At 48.4% G+C, this 15,481-nt stretch overlaps 1 protein-coding gene and 1 long non-coding RNA gene across 5 annotated transcripts in view; one reads left to right on the forward strand and one right to left on the reverse strand.

Annotated features, from left to right (window-relative positions):
• The window catches only part of CYP26A1 (cytochrome P450 family 26 subfamily A member 1), a 21,430-nt gene extending 18,761 nt beyond the window's left edge, over nucleotides 1-2,669 (reverse strand). For all 3 annotated transcript variants that reach the window (XM_088670359.1, XM_060274855.2, XM_035138126.3), the window contains exons 1-2: nucleotides 1,285-2,669; nucleotides 951-1,175 (exon numbers count right to left, since the gene is read on the reverse strand). In XM_088670359.1, the coding sequence (XP_088526485.1) occupies nucleotides 951-1,175; nucleotides 1,285-1,605 (546 nt within the window). In that variant the 5' untranslated portion in view covers nucleotides 1,606-2,669. The remainder of the gene's footprint in view (nucleotides 1-950; nucleotides 1,176-1,284) is intronic.
• The window catches only part of LOC148685641 (uncharacterized), a 15,916-nt gene continuing 1,752 nt past the window's right edge, over nucleotides 1,318-15,481 (forward strand). The window contains exons 1-3 of one of the 2 annotated variants that reach the window (XR_015950192.1): nucleotides 1,318-1,438; nucleotides 13,972-14,067; nucleotides 14,684-14,817. This is a non-coding gene — a long non-coding RNA (uncharacterized LOC148685641). Of the gene's footprint in view, nucleotides 1,439-13,971; nucleotides 14,068-14,683; nucleotides 14,818-15,481 lie in introns of those variants that run through there. The other variant, XR_015950193.1, reaches the window with a different exon arrangement.

Genomic DNA, 15,481 nt, shown 5'->3' on the forward strand with positions numbered 1-15,481 from the left:
AGTTTCCTCCAAATGTCCCTTCACATTTTGTCACTCCTGCGCCCCGCGACTTGAAAGGGAAGAAAGCACCTTTGAAATCAAGGAGACTTCGCCGCGTGGTGTGGAAGGCCGGGGCGCCAAGACCTCTTTTTATGGTCTCTCGATTGCTCCCTTTTACTTCTCGAGGCTATTTATGGAAGGCGCCATTCGTTTTATGGGAGTCGCTTTTATTGGAACTGACTTTCCCCCAGATGTGTTTTTAGCACCCTGGCCTTCTAACCTCGTCCTCTTTCCCTTAGAACTCTTCCCGAGAAAGCCAGAGCCGACCTGTGTTTACGCAGAAATAAAAGCCCATCACCGAACACGTCGGGGATTTCTTCCAGGAAAGCAGGCAGGCAGAGGAACGCGCGCGGGCTTGCAATCCCTGAACACGCTTGGACTGCAGTCCTGCCTAGGAAGAACCCTACGTGAAATCAGTGTGACTTCTGGGTATACGTGCCTAGGATTGAATTGCTACTAGAAAGAAGCGCGTTCCACAGACCTGCGTGGAATTATTAAGATTCCAAGTTGAGGCTGAAATCTAGAATTTGGGGGCTCTATCATTTCAATGAAAATCGGCGCCCTCTCCAAGAGCCAACGGCAGACTTCTGGAGCAGATCCCCCCCGCCCCCACCGGGGGCAGAAGTCCAGGCCCCCAGTCCGCAAAATGAGCAGAAAGAGGTCCTCCGCCCCTAAACAGCCGCGCTAAGAAAGGAAAGAAATCTTCAGAAGTCCAGAATCAAAAGTCACCTAACGGCTCCACAACTTCTCTTCCCTCACCCGCGGGCTCTGAGCCACCCCAACCCGTTACGCGGAGCCCTCCTCCCTCCGGCCCCATCGAGGCTGGCGTGCCTTCCAGAGAGCTGCCCCCCCCCCTTGCCCCGGAGCTACGGCGGTGCCTCCTTCGTCCGGCAGAGCCGCTCCCCGCTTGCCTTCTTGCGGTGCTTGTGCTGCCCGTCGTGGAGGTTGGAGAGGCAGCCGGCGCCCAGGATGGTGCGCACCGACGCCGGCCACTGCACGGCCACCAGCCGATGCTCGCCCAGCAGGATGTGGCGCACGTTGTCTACCCCCATCACGCGCACCGTGGGCCGCCCGAATAGGTGCGTCTTGTAGATGTAGCCGTACTTGCGCCGCTTCAGCTGCAGGAATTTGCGCCGCTGCAAAAAGAGAGCGAAAATAAGAGGGGTGGATCAAGCTGGGGAGCCAAATGGCACCTGTTTTGTTTTTTCTCTCCCCCCCCCCGTCGTCCCTCTTCCTTCTCCTCACCTGCAACACTAACTGCAGCGTCTCCCCGAAAAAGGGCAGCCCCATGGTGCCAGGGGGCAGGGGCAGCGGGTAGCTCGGATCGCGGCCGCGCAGGCAGTACAATTCCCACAGCTTCACTGCGGCCAGGAAGAGGAGCAACGGCAGCAGCACGAAGGTGAGCACAGCGCTGGGCAGCAAGGCAGAGAAACCCATGCTGGCCGCCGGGGCCGGGCTGCAGCGAGCGGGGCGGGCACCTTCAAGCGGGCTGGCAGACTTCCCCCGGGGGCTGGCGAGTGAGCGCAAGGGCCCAGCGCCGCGGCGGGGCCCCCCTTTTATAGGCATCCTCGGCCCAGGTCGCTGCCCACTTTACCTTGGGCCGTGCGATCAATTAGTTCACCGAAAGTTCATCCTTAATTGCCCCTCGGGCCCGGCAGGCTCCGCCCCATCGATGCACTCTGCTTGCCTTGGGCGGGCTTTGCGCCTTCCCCGTCTCCGCCTCTCTCTTGCGCTCTGCAGAAAGCACTTTGGAGCCAGCAGCAGTTGCAAAGTGGATGCTGAGCGCCTCTCCTGCCTCCTCAGATGTCCTCGCAGCCCCCACCCCAAGCCAAGCCAAGCAAGCAGCTTGACTGGGAAAGGCAGGTGCGCTTCGGTCAACCAGCCGTCTAGGGCGAGCCTAGGCGCAGTGGCTCAGAAGGAGACCTTCACTGGGATCCCAATAAGGCCTACTCTCCTATAAAGGCAGCCAAGTGCTCCGGGGCACATCCCACACTGGCTGCCAACAAGAAGGACCCTGCCCTACGTTTGGAGCGTTTATGGGCACTTTTGCGCTCAACGAGGCTGCCTTCTTGAATAGGCTTACACAGTTGGATTGCTCTGGTCTGGTCCGAGTTGGATGGTTGCGCTTCAGGCCATTTAAAAAAGCAGGGTTAGTGAGTTGCTCCTAACGTCTCTTGGGATCATCGGGCGGTGGAGCTCAGCACTTTAGGAAGGAAGGGAGCCCTGTGGAACTGGTTAGTTGGTCGGCGGCACACCCACCGCTTCGAAGTGAGCATGCCACACGTTGCGCTAGATCCTACGCGCACTCGCGCAGGTGTAAGCTCCACTCCATAGTTTAGGACTGCATCTCAAAAACAGCGACTAAACCTAAGGCAAGTCAGTCGAGTGCATCCAAGAGCCATTTCAGACGTGCTCCCAACTCCAATCAACGGCGATGTTTTGCAATTCATTTAAGAGTCTCCCCCTCCCTCCCATGCCTTTAAGCTTGGGTTCCAATCCTGTGTCATTTATTTACTTACTTGCTATATTTTTTATACCGCCCTTCACCCTTCATCCGTAGATCGCAGGGCGGTTCACAAGAGAAAAACACAAAATACGTCATAAAAGGATAATTAAAAATGAACCGATAACCCCTCCCCCCCTGTACCTTGTCTAGTAGTTCTCTTCGTTTCCATGGTTTGGAAGCCAGGCTGCGATCTTTACTCCGGAGTAAACCATGAGGTCTGCTTCCCAGAGAGGGGCTTTATCTGCTCCTTGTTTTACTGGAGGAGTAAACACGCGTAGGATCGGGCTTTCCCGGATAGTTAAAGCGCTGCCCCACTTCGCAAACGGTGCTGTGATCCTGCAGTGTCTCTCTCCCACCCCCCACCCCCCAGTAAATCCCTAAAGACTTTGAAGTTGCCCACCCTGCAAGAAAACACCAATCCTCACTCGGATAAATAATCCGTTTTCTGTACTAAGGCACCGCTTTGTATTCCTATGGGGCTTAGCCATTACGACGGTGCAACCACAGCCAACTTCTGTTTCTCTAGGATTTATTAATTTGTAAACATTTATTGCTATATCTTTATCCCGCACACTCGAGCAGTTCACTTCTCCTCTTGTTCTCCGAACAACCCTGCGGTGTAGATCTGGCAGAAAAGGCAGATTACCTTAAACCCGCTTTCAAAACAACTAGACAGGGTGGCCAGACCTGGATCAGGCAGCAAGAAGCGATCCTGACTGGCCCAACGCTGGTTCCCTACCAAGAACCTCTCGGTCACACACACATCCCCAGGTTTGACCTGAGGGCGCTGCTGTTGTTTGAGAGATCGTCCCAAGGTCACACCGTGAGCGAGGTGGAGAGAAAGTCGTGTGGACCAGGGCAAAGTCAACTTTTTTTCCATCAGTGGGCAGCAGGCACCCACCTCAGATACCAGCTGTTCCTCTCTTTTTTAAAAAATACTTCCCTCTTCTAGAGGCCTTCCATGGTCTCGGCAGTTGCTGATCCGCATTGTAGTTAAGTCAATGTGCCTACCTGGATTTCACGCACGATCTGCACCCTACAACTTCCATTGACTTCACTGAAACTTCCCTCAGTATCCTGGCAGTAGCAGCCTGGGACAGAAGTCTTGTGCACTTACTGGAGGGAAAGTTGGACTTTCTGTTGTGCAAAGATGCATTGGATCCAGCCATGAGGCTCTAACCCTCTGTTAGTAATTCCTCCCACCGAACCAATTGCTTACACAATTAAATTCCATGGAGCTTTCTCTCAAATAACTAGAAAGCTCCATGGAATTTAATTGTGTAGGCAATTGGTTCGGTGGGTGGAATTACTTTCCATCTTTCTTCTTAATTTTGCTCCCTCTCCAGGCAGCCAGTTAGTGTGTTGCAGGAGATACATAAATTTAGGCCACAACCTTGCAAACACTTACATCAGAGTAGCCACACACACCCCAACTGAATACTGGGGGACTTATTTCTGAATTAGGCATCGTCGGATTAGGTTGTCAATTCTCTAATCTGCCCCTGATACAGAAATGCGGTGATGGGGAGCTCAACCTGTGAAACTTCTACCTGCCGTGCATCCAATACTGTAACAGAGGTGGCCCTTGATTTTTTCAAAGACTTTGGGGGACCCTGGGATCATCTATTTGAGCCTGCGCAGTGCACACTACCACTGGTACCCACCCTTTGTTTTGTTTGCTTTTGCTAACATCCAAGCAGGAGAAGAATGCTGTGGAACAGCAAAGCTTGCGAACTTCTTTGTGCTCTTTTAGCCGGGCTCCTAACAGAACGGAAGCATTGCCTTTCTCTCTAAAGGATCGTTTGAGCACATTTTTTCTTCAAATGAGGGGGGTCCAGTCCAGTTTGGAGATGGAACCTTCTATAGTGAGGAGGCTGGGGTTGCGGTGACTTAAGTGCCCCTCCGTACATGCTCAGAGGTACTCTTTTATTCGTGTTTCTCACAAATATACTGTAGCCCTATCTCCCCCTGGGTAGAATTTTAGATTGTAAAATCCTTGGGACAGAAACCCGCCGCCGTAATATCTATAAAATGCCCAGCGCAAAATGCCCAGCGTAAAAAAAAAAAAATAACAGCGCAAACATGACCATGGATTGCTGACTGAATTCAGCGGCCCTTACTCGCAGGTAAGAGAGGTTAGGCTGGGCCGAAGACCATCAACCGAGTAATAACGTCTCCGAACCGTACATTAAGGTTGAAACAAATTTCTGCGGCCAAGCATTGGGGGTGGGTTTGGGGGGCGCGGGGAGAGCCCCCCACTACAAGGAACCGATCCGGTTGCTGAACCACTGTAGTTCCGGCTTCTCTCTGCCCCCTTTGGCTGGAAGGGCCGTGAAGATTTAGGGTGGGAAAGCCCTGGGCCTGCCCCCACTCCGCGGCTCTCCAGCTCCGCGCGAGCATTGCCTCCGCAGCAGTAGCAGCCGCTGCCTTGCAAAGGGAGCGCAGGATGTTTCCTAGGCTCGAAACCATAAATGATGTCAGCGGCCCGGGGAAGAATGGCCGAGCCCTGGCCGCTTTCTCTAAAATTAGTCCTTGGCCTGCAGTTCACCCCACCGACAGGGGTTGGATATTTACGTTCAAGGGACCTGAGAGGAGGAATCCGCAGCAGCAGCGAGAAGGAGTAAATTCTCCAAGCTGATGGCGCGGGGCGAATCGTAGGTTCAAACACAGGTCAGCGAGGGAAAGGGAGGTTGTTGGGGCGAAAGATAAACACGCAGAGTCGCCTCTGAGAGTGTGCGGGGGCAGCCGGATCTGCGAGGGCGGGCGGAGAAAAGGTGTGAAGTCGGATTCTCTCTAGACCTGCGTCGCGGGGGAGGGCGAATCAGGCTTCACTCGGCAGCCATCTTGACCCCGAATTTATAGAAATGTCAAGTCGGTTTCTCTAGGGCCAGCCAGAGAAGTTGGAACGGAAGGAAGCGAGGGTTGGACAAGAGGCGGGACACGCGTGGATCGGGCGCAAGGCTACGCACCGTTCCGGTTCCCAAAGTCCTGCTGGGTGCTACGGGGCTTGCGCGCACTTGCCTTGCGGTACTTTCTACTGGAAAGGAAACAAACCCAATTCCCCACTGCTGCCCCGCACACGAAAGAAAGCCTCGAGCAGAGAAAGGTGCAGGTGTAGGAGCCGCGCAGAGTGGCTAAGGAACCACTCTGATGGGCGCAGCAAAATTATCATTATCATTATCATTTATTTGGTACCCCGAACCCGCCGTACTCCAGGCACCTCTGAACCCCAAAGGTCGTTTTATAGACGCTGACCCTGAAGGAAGTCTCCCCGGGCTCCACAATCCTCACGGTCTACTGACTTGGGGGAGTAAAGCCTGGTTTAACTGACCGTCCTATAAATCTGCCGAGAATGGCGTGGGGTGGGGCCTTTAGGACCACCCCCTGCCTACTCTGGCGAAGAACTACGATTTAAAGGCCCAACTCGAAACCTATGTGCCCTAACCTTGGGTTCAACTTGGTACCTTTCTCAGCCTGATCCCTGGAAAGAGGCCAGTCGAGGGCGATAGGCACCTGTTTGCACAAACCAGCCAGCTGACAGTCCCCTTGCCTACTCAGAAGTAAGACCCGTGGGCTCCAATGGAAGCAGTGACATCGCTGAGGGGCCAAAAAAAAAAAGCTCTCTCATTGCTTGGCCAAGGCTGTGACGTCGACTCCCCGCCCCCATTTTACTTGCCCACTGAGACATACCCCGAATATTTGCGTTGTTACCCCCGTAAGACTATGCGTCAAGAGGTGACCTGCGGACATCTTCCATTCATTGGTTTCTCCAGCAAATCGGAGCAAACTGGCGGGGAGGGAGCGGGGGTGTTCCTCGCTTAGCAAATAATAATAATAATAATAATAATAATAGGCTACATTAGTTTTAGTGGGGTTACTAGACCGCTTCTCTGGGGACCCTCGGGACGCCCTCGCTGCCGCCTTTCTTTCCCTCTCCAAGAGGCTTCCCAAGCCAGGCCGAAATTTCCCTTCCGTGCCAGAGGGCGCTGGGTGCTCGCCAAGCGCTGCAGACACACACGCATAGCTCTTGCGAAGCCCGGGAGCGAAAGAAGAAGGGTCAGGGAGGTGGTCCCGCTGCTCACAGAGTCGGCTTGCGGCTATTCTAGGGGAAATGCGGCCTAGGTGCCGCATTTTTTTCTCCAAGGAGAGGGAGGTGGGATTCGTGTAGTGCGCTCCGTTTCACTGCAAGGCAAGGCGAGGGAATTCAAGAAGCGCATTGAGCAGCCAGCGCTTGCTTGCTGTCTTTTTTGCAGCTGATCATAAATTTATGTCGTGCATTCTGATTATGCTGCTGGTTTACAGGCCGAAGGGACAAGGGTGAACCTAGAAAAATGCAGGGGTTTATTGGGGACGGTCGGAAGGCGCAGGGCAGTGGAAGTGTCTAACTGGAATTCTTTCAATTCCTCCTGGAGTTAAGAGTGGAGAGAGCAAATCAAACCACTACGGGAGGAAGTGTTACACATGAGAATCGGGATGCACCCTTGGAGCAAGTCGCTCTGGAGTAAATTCTCCTCTGCAGGGAATGATCCACCTATTTGTAGCTAAGTGACAAAACAAGTGTGCAGATTTCATTATCCTGGACAGTGAGTCTGGTGCGGCGGGCACAATGCCAGAGTGCAGCTGGGAAGAAGCAGGTTCAAATGTCACTCAGCCATGAAACTGTTGCCTACCTCACAGGGTTGTGGTGAGGATGAAATATGGGCCGGCCCGGGAGAAGCGTTTTGCTCCTTGCGGGGGAAAGCGGGATATGCATGTAATAAAACGCTTGCTTGCATCCCTGATCTCTGCGTTAAATGATCCTAAGAAGGTTCTCTGGCTGAGGAGCATAAAATGGGACAGATCAAAGCCCACCGAGCCCAGGATCCTTTGCAGGAGTTGCAGCAAGCCACAGACACAGCGGGGCAATCGTACACGTGTCTCCTCAAAAGCATTGTCCTCTTTTTAGGGAGCCGATGGAAACGCAGCGCCCGAGAACTTCTGACTCTCATAAACCACGTTCACACGCACCAGAGCATTCTTGGTGTGCCGTGCGAACAGGACGAGGCAAGCCACTCTCATCGGAATGGTTTCTTTCGAAAATCGGTGCGCGTGGAGAGAATCGGGTCCTTTCTCTCTGCACACTGCGTGTCATTCCAGCCTTCCATTAACATTGGCCAAGTCTCTTACTCAAATGATTATACGTACAGTAATTATAATCTGGCTAGGGGTTAACAAAAGTGCGTTGTTCAGTTCGAGGGCAGTTGAAGTCGGTCCCGATCCTCCGGGCTCCTTCCTTCCCGACCCCCCAGTCAACAAGCACTGCCGGAATGGGAGCTAATTATATTAATTATGTTGGAGGGGAAGAGGCGAGGACGGACTCCTGGCCTGTGTAGTTCTTTCCCCCCACGGTTGGCTTTTGTTTTTAGTAGATTTTTTTTAAAGGTTCACTGTGTTCCCTCCTCGCCCCCTCGCCTGACCTATATAAGCCCAGGGCCCTGGCGAGCTTTGGGTGGGGGGGGGGAACGACCTGGATCCTCCTCGTGCGTGTGCGCCTAATGGGGGCGGATGCCCGTCCGGTGGTGCGTCTGCGGCTCCACGAACAGTGGCCTAACCCCGGGGCACTTGCGCGTTCCCATGCGCTGACCTGCCAGTGACCTACCGACCGGATGAATGAACCCTGCCAGCTCCTGCGCCAAGTTCACTGTCCGCCAAATAACGAGATACGGTGGTCTGAGCACCGTTAATTAACACAGGAAACCTTTATTATCTCCGCAGCCGTCAATCCCGAGGCTGCGCGGGGGGGGGAGGGGGATTCTCCAGTGGTCAGAGAGTGAAAGGGATCATTAAAGACATCTTGGAAGAAGGTCAAGAAATTAACAGCCTAATACTAACGGACTGGGGCGGTGGGGATGGCAAGTTAACGGTCATTACGTTGCACTTGCGAAGGGGGAAGAAGCGGGAGTGGAGTGGGGTGGGGTTCGGACCGCGGGGAAAGGTCCGGGCTTCTCAAAAAAACCCCAACACAAATCCTATTAACTCCTGCGCAACCTTAGGCGAGTTAAAGGCTGCCACCATCCCCGAGCTAAACTGTTTAAAGCAGCAGCAGCAACATCACACGCGGTTTTTGGCACCTCGAAAGACTAACCAGTTTGACTGTGAATTTCGGGGTCCACTTTACCAAAGTCCCCTTCAGCAGATGCATGAAGGGAAATAATCCCACAGGTCTGGTGATGGTCCGTGAAAGCTTGTTAGAGGCGTCGTAATGAATTTGACCGTCCATTGCTTTCAGTAGGTCAACTTTGACAACCGTTGGATATAAACCACCCTTTGTCTTTAACGTGCCAGGAGACTCTTCATAAGCTATATATACAATATTGTGAACCGCCCTGATCTCTTCGGAGGAAATTTAATAAATGATAAATAAATCTATATTTTTGCTCCAGCACATTAAAAGAGGGCATTTTTTGAGAAAGAAAAAGGAAATATTCCAAACGAAATATATATGATCTTCTTATGTTGACCAATCCTAAATTTGTGTTTATTCTCCGAGGTAAGCCATCCGGAACCAAGAGGCGCATTAGGCTTCCGCACTATCCGGTTTTTAAAGGGCTTTCTCACTATCCCGACTCTCGGAGTTCAACGCGCGCACTTCAGAGATTTAGTTTTCATTCCAAATTTCATTGCAATCTGGCGCGTCCACCAGCTTGAAAGCCGGAGCTATCCCTCTTTCAGTCTTGCTTTTGGAAACGTACCAGCGGCTGCATTCGAGCTTCAAGCGCCCTTCGTGCCTTCGCTTGCTTCTGACTCGCAGGTTTCTCCTTTTTATTCGGGCCAGTGGATCTGAGGCTTGCAGCGTGTCCTGGAGAGTCTAACTAACTACGGCGGTATGCAGTGCATGTCTCCTCAGAAACAACTGGATTCAGTGGGGCTTTTCCCCTAGAAAGTAAGGTACAGAACGGCAACCTGCGTCCTCAATTCCGTGCGCTCTTCCCCATTCAATACAATGGGACTTACTTCCCAGCAGACGGTCATAGGAGTGAGTGCGCTGCAATAGGGAGCGCTAAGATTTGGGGAATGAAGGGAAAGCGAGAAGAATGAATTTTGTGTCTGAAAGCCCGAGTTCCCAGGCTTTTCTGGAGGAGGAGAGGAGAGCGAAAGAAAACTGGACCAGGAACATCTATAGATTATTATACCCTCTCCATGCTAGATTGAATGAAGGCAGTATCATGGCAAGACACATTCGCTCTTTCCCTGTCCTCCATACTCATGCCGGCAGGTTAGTCAAGGCGTGGTAGAAGAACCGCTTTACACGATCCACACCCGCGTTTAGGACCACCGAATTGGGTGTGAGCCGAAGCGGTGGAGTAGGTGTGAAACAGGACTCCAGAACGAAATCCAACAGTTCCCGGCGCTTCTTCATTCCATTGTTGTTGTTTTTTTTCCTTTTAATCAAAACCATTAGATTAAAGGAGGGAAATCTATTCTATCTGTAGCATTTGGAAGGGGGTCGTCTAGGGAAGCTGTGCTAATTAAAGTTAGTCATTGACATTTGGCTGTTGTTGTTTTTTCTCAGTTTACCCCAAGGATTCACCTTAAAAGGCAAGGTCAAGAGGGCAGAGGCTTCAGGTTCACTCGAGGGTCAGCCTGCCAACAGCAGTTAACTCAGCATTAAGGGCAACCTTCGCGGGGGGGGGGCGGTGGAAGAGAGAAAAAACAAAGGGGGAATTATCTTACACAGGATCCGCACCCTGAGAAATCTTGCTTTCCAGTTGGTGCTTCTGTACCTTCAGGTAAGTGAGTCTACTGAGGGTCTCTCTGACTTATTATGGAGGTCCAAAGGTGTCCTATAGACACCCAATGCCAGTTATCTAACACCCCCACTGTTTTCAGACAAGAGTTTTTCACAAGAAAAGGAGGATGAAACAGAACAGAAATCTGAAAAAAGAAGAAAAAAAGGTTTTTGTACAAATAAGCCCTTTCTTCCCCAAAGGAGATACCGGTACTTGGAGGACCTGTAAATCACCTCTTTCTGACAAATAGGAATTTCTGGTGGCTTCTAATAAGTCACATTAGAGTGCAAAATCAATGGTGGGTATTTTTATACTCTCTTCTGATCCCAGTTTATGATGGAAGAAGAGTAGGGCTGTAATGTTTACTTGGTTATTGTTTAATCTAATTTATTTAATTCATAATTTTTATACTGCTTGATTGTAGGAAAAAGCCTCAAAGCGGTTTACAAGAAAGATAAAACCAAAAAATTATCACTACAAAATTTGTAACCATAATTTAAAACATAAAGAAAGATAAAACTGAATAGACCGAAACATATTAAAACTCATAAAAACTTTCTAAAGCTTCTCAACTTGCTACATTTGAAATTTAGCTTAGTCTACTAAAAAGGTGGCTGGTTACTCAGGCAGCAAATTTCCCAAAAAAATATGTTACTATTTATTTGTTTATTTCATAAAATTTATATACCGCTTGATTTGGGGGGGGACACACACCCTCAAATCAGTGATATACAATTACAGTATATAAACAAAAATCTACAGCTTGGAAGAACCGTTTCCCGTTCTTTCTCATGTAAAAAACAGCTCTTGTAAGTGGGTGCCTTGGTCACATGTTTGTATGCTTGCTTGCTTGCTTGTTTGTTTGTTTGTTTTGGACTACCTAGCTGTAAGCAAACTTATAAAAATGCAGTTGATTGAACAATGACTTAATCAACTAGAACTCATAGAATTAATCAACTACAATGTTTTACTTCTGGGACAGCCCCAATGAATACTAATAAGAAGTCACACTAAGAATGACAGTATAAATTCCACTGATAGCAGTGAGACTTGATTCCCAACAAATCTGTTTCAAGCCATGGTGTCAGGCACGTGAAGACTCCCTTAATCAGACACTTTAACTAGATATGAATGAAGTTTATTTAGGCCAGGGTTAAAGTCCAATGAACCCAACAGGCATCTTCCTTTCAGAATGTAAATGGAATCAGGGCTGGTATTTTGACTCCCGAGGCCCCTGATAGGAAGCAGGATTAACCACTGCAGGACTAACAAATATTCTGCAGATGTGGGTTTCCGAATGCTCCATCTGCTGAATTTCTGTTCTGAGTGCCTTACAGTGTAAGTAAAAACAGCGGCAATCATAGGAAGCAGAAGAAGATAACCTCATATAAGACATGATATTTTAAAGAAAACTATGTCTAAATGCTTGTTTCATTTCATGATTGATTATCTGGTGGTAAGAACAAAGCAGAGGATACTTTCGCTTCTGCTAACTCCATTTTAAGACAGCCATTTACTGGCAATAACACTGGAATATTATGGTACAACTACACACTATCAATTCAGCACAGGCAGTATCCAAGGTAATATTTTAGGCAAATTTTACCCAGGACAGGGGTCGCAGCAATAGTGTTTCTGTTTAAACATAATTAACAGCTAACAAGACCTCACCATAATGAGAACCGACTGTACTGGCTACCAATTAGTTTCCAGGCCCAATTCAAAGTGCTGGTTTTGACCCATAAAGCCTTAAACTGCTCAGGACTGCAATACCTCAAGGACTGCCTCTTCCCATATGAACCTACCCAGTCCCTGAGATTCCTTTCTGAGGCCCTCCTTGAGAGATCCGGAGGGTGGCAACACAGGAAGGGGCCTTCTCTGCAGTGGCTCCCCGTCTGTGGAATGCTCTCCCCAGGGAAGTTCGCCTGGCGCCTTCATTATACACCTTTAGACGCCAGGCAAAAACATTCCTTTTTAACAAGATCTTTGATTGACCTGATTGACATCCTATACCCTTTTAAAATGTGGCTCTCTTTTTTGGGGTGTGTGTGTGTTATTGGGTTATTGTTCTTATTTTGATTTTATATATTGTGATCTTTTCTGTGAACCGCCCTGAGACCTCCGGGTATAGGGCGGTATATAAATTCAGCAAATAAATAAATAAATCTAGTATTTTGAGCCCACAAAACAGAAGCGTGAATATATTGCCTTAAAAACTGCCTCTGGACAGAAGAATGGATCCATTCGCAGTTTTAAAAATTGCACAATGGAAAGTGCCATGTCCACCTGATGACATGGTGACTTGAAGAACGTTGGAAGCTGGGTTGGTAGCAATTTTTATAAATCTGCAGGGAGGAGGTAGAAATGGAGCTTTTCACAGACTCAAAGTTCAGCCCTTCTCAAAATCTGAAGTTGACTTTTTGGCTTTGACATTTGTCTTTGCTTATTACTTTAAAGGCAATACTTTCCAGTATCAATTTGCCAATTTTGTTTTTCTCCTTAACTCCTCCTCCTAAACCTAACAGTATTCACACCTGCCTCTGTGAGTGGATTCAAATTATCAGAAAACAAATTCCTAATACAACTGAGTTAGGACGATGTTTTCCCCAAATTTGTTTCAGCTGCAAGAGAGGGAATATAACTAAAATCAGGAGTTAATTTAAGACATAGTGATCATCTCAAGCATCCTTCTCCAACCTGAGACTGGAGCTGATAGAAGTTGTAGTCCAAAATATCTCAAGGGCACCAGGTTGTGGAAAGCTGGTCTTCAGTAAAAATTGGCAGGAGTGGGGATGGTGGGATGATTCATCTCTCCATCCATTGAAGCAAGGAGATGTAAAACTGATCACAAAGAAAGTTTGTTTTGACTCCTCTTGTTATTAATCTTAATGCTTAAAAAAAACTCTCCTGCACAAACCACAGAGCAATTAGAAACAACCAACCAGTTATTATACACCACAGACCCCTTTAAAGTGATTAGAAATAACTGAACTCAAAGATACATTCTGTTGTAGTTTGTTTTAAATGCCACCAGGTGGAGAAAATGGCTATATTTTAACTTTGACACCAGAGAGTGAATGTAGACAACTGCTTCTTACTGGTACCTGGAAATAACTCTCTGTTGTGTATTATATATGACTAGTAGGATGAACTAGCTACCAGTAATGTCTGTACTAACTTGTTTTGGTATATATAAGAAACTTGTGGTATATAGTTGGCATTCGTCTGTCTCAAGAGAGAAGAGAGTGCATGGATATGGAGGTTCTGGGGGTGCCAATATGACAGGACCCCTGTCTCAGCCTCACTGATGTGGTCCAAAGGAAATCAGAGCAGTATGTTTGGCAGCACCTTGCCTGCAGGAGTTGCCAGAAGGAGGCTTACAAGGTGCCATCCAACCAAATAAAAATCTGGAACAGATGCTGTCATGCACAAAAGAACAAGAGCACCAGTAGCCATTACTTAGAACTGAAATGACATTAAAATGGGCATTCATTGGTGTCAAAGCTGTGCATTAAACAAAATTACACCCCACTCCCGGCTTACTTCCAAGTCCCACTGAGTTCAATGGGACTTATTCCCATATAAGGGTGTCTAAGATTGCAACCAGAGGGCTTGTATCATAGGACACTAATAGGCATGCTGTTCTGTATTTTCAAGGTTGTATTGCTGAGCTATCAAGATCTCTGATATACTCAGGAGATGGTGTCTTCGTAAGGAGGAAAGCTTCCAGCTTAGTTCTACAACTTTAATTTGGTGAGGTCCACTTTGGGGGCAACCCAAACTTTAGCTTTGCTGCCAGCAACAGAGAAAGTGTAGGTGGGTGGGCCAGGATGTTCAAATCTCAATACAAGGGGGGGGGGGAGGCAGATTGAGTGTGGGTGGGACTGAGTACCCCTGATGCAACCTAACAGGTTCAATATTTTAAAAGCTGCATTTCCTCATATTTCACATAAGGGAGAATATGCCCATCTGCTGTTAACACAGACTTTTCCTGTGAACACCTGAACTAATTTCAATAGTTGTCAGAGTAATTTAAATTTTTGTTTTCTGTTGAGAATAAATCCCACCAATGGTCTTTAGAAGATCAAAATTTTCAGCCGTAGTCATTGCTGCAATGATAAATGGGCTTCCTTGAAAATTAAGGCTGCAATCCAGCCCCAGCTAACCTGTGCATAAGACCCATTTAATTCAATAGGACTTACTTCTGAGAACACATGGTTAGAATTGCAATGTTAATTGCTATGCTAGAAAGGTGATCAGCCATACTTTCCTTCTTGTAGTACTTTTGACTCAAATTAAAATCCTCTTGCTTTGTCAGTATACAACAAGGATCTTTTTTGTGTGTGTAAATGTCAGCCACTGTTAACAGATTATTTCCCAGGTCTTCCCTGAGAAGGGAATACATCTGGTTGACCACTCTGAGAACAGGAAGCTGGACTAGATGAGCCATTGGCCTGTTTCGGAGGGATCTTCTTGTGTAATTGTGTTCCCTAAGGCATGATTTTGGCTGGGTTAATGGGTGTTCTGGCTCAAAAACCAGGTGAAGTTCTTATCGGAATGCTCCAAGGCAAGCCCAGCTCTCAACTACTCAGTGTGTCATGACAAACATTTTTAATAAACAAAACTGGACAGGACATCTTTCTGACATGGTTCGTTCCTGAAAGATCTTGTCCCTGGTGAAAACCTGTACAGAATTTCACCTGGGGACTATGTTACCTCAAACGTTTATTGCTAGTCTGCAGCAGCATGGTGGTCACCACAGTACAATGTTGAACATACAACACCACTATACAACATCTGATGCATCTAGGGCTAGGCTACTTGAGGTGTCTACATCCTAAGGGAAGGCAGAATTGCAAGGACACCTTTGAAGTGCTGCTTATAAGGAAGGCTTGTTCTCAAGGAGGTGGCAAACGTGCCTGGACTGCACTACTTCAGACTGCTGGCAGGGGGAGCCCACATGATGAAAAGTTCCTCAATTCAAAAAAAAGTCATATGCATAGACAATTGACATGTCAAAAACAAGCGTTCTAGGCTAGCCTTCTATCAGACATGCCAGTTTTTTGCTTTGCTTTGTTTTTGTATGGAATAGCATTTAATCAAGTAACCCGCACCTGAAACGTGAAGTGTGTACAGCAGGAACTAAGCCCCTAACAAGACAGTATTT

Source organism: Zootoca vivipara, chromosome 5 (genome assembly GCF_965207765.1).
Source record: "Zootoca vivipara chromosome 5, rZooViv2.hap1.1, whole genome shotgun sequence".
NCBI lineage: Eukaryota > Metazoa > Chordata > Lepidosauria > Squamata > Lacertidae > Zootoca > Zootoca vivipara.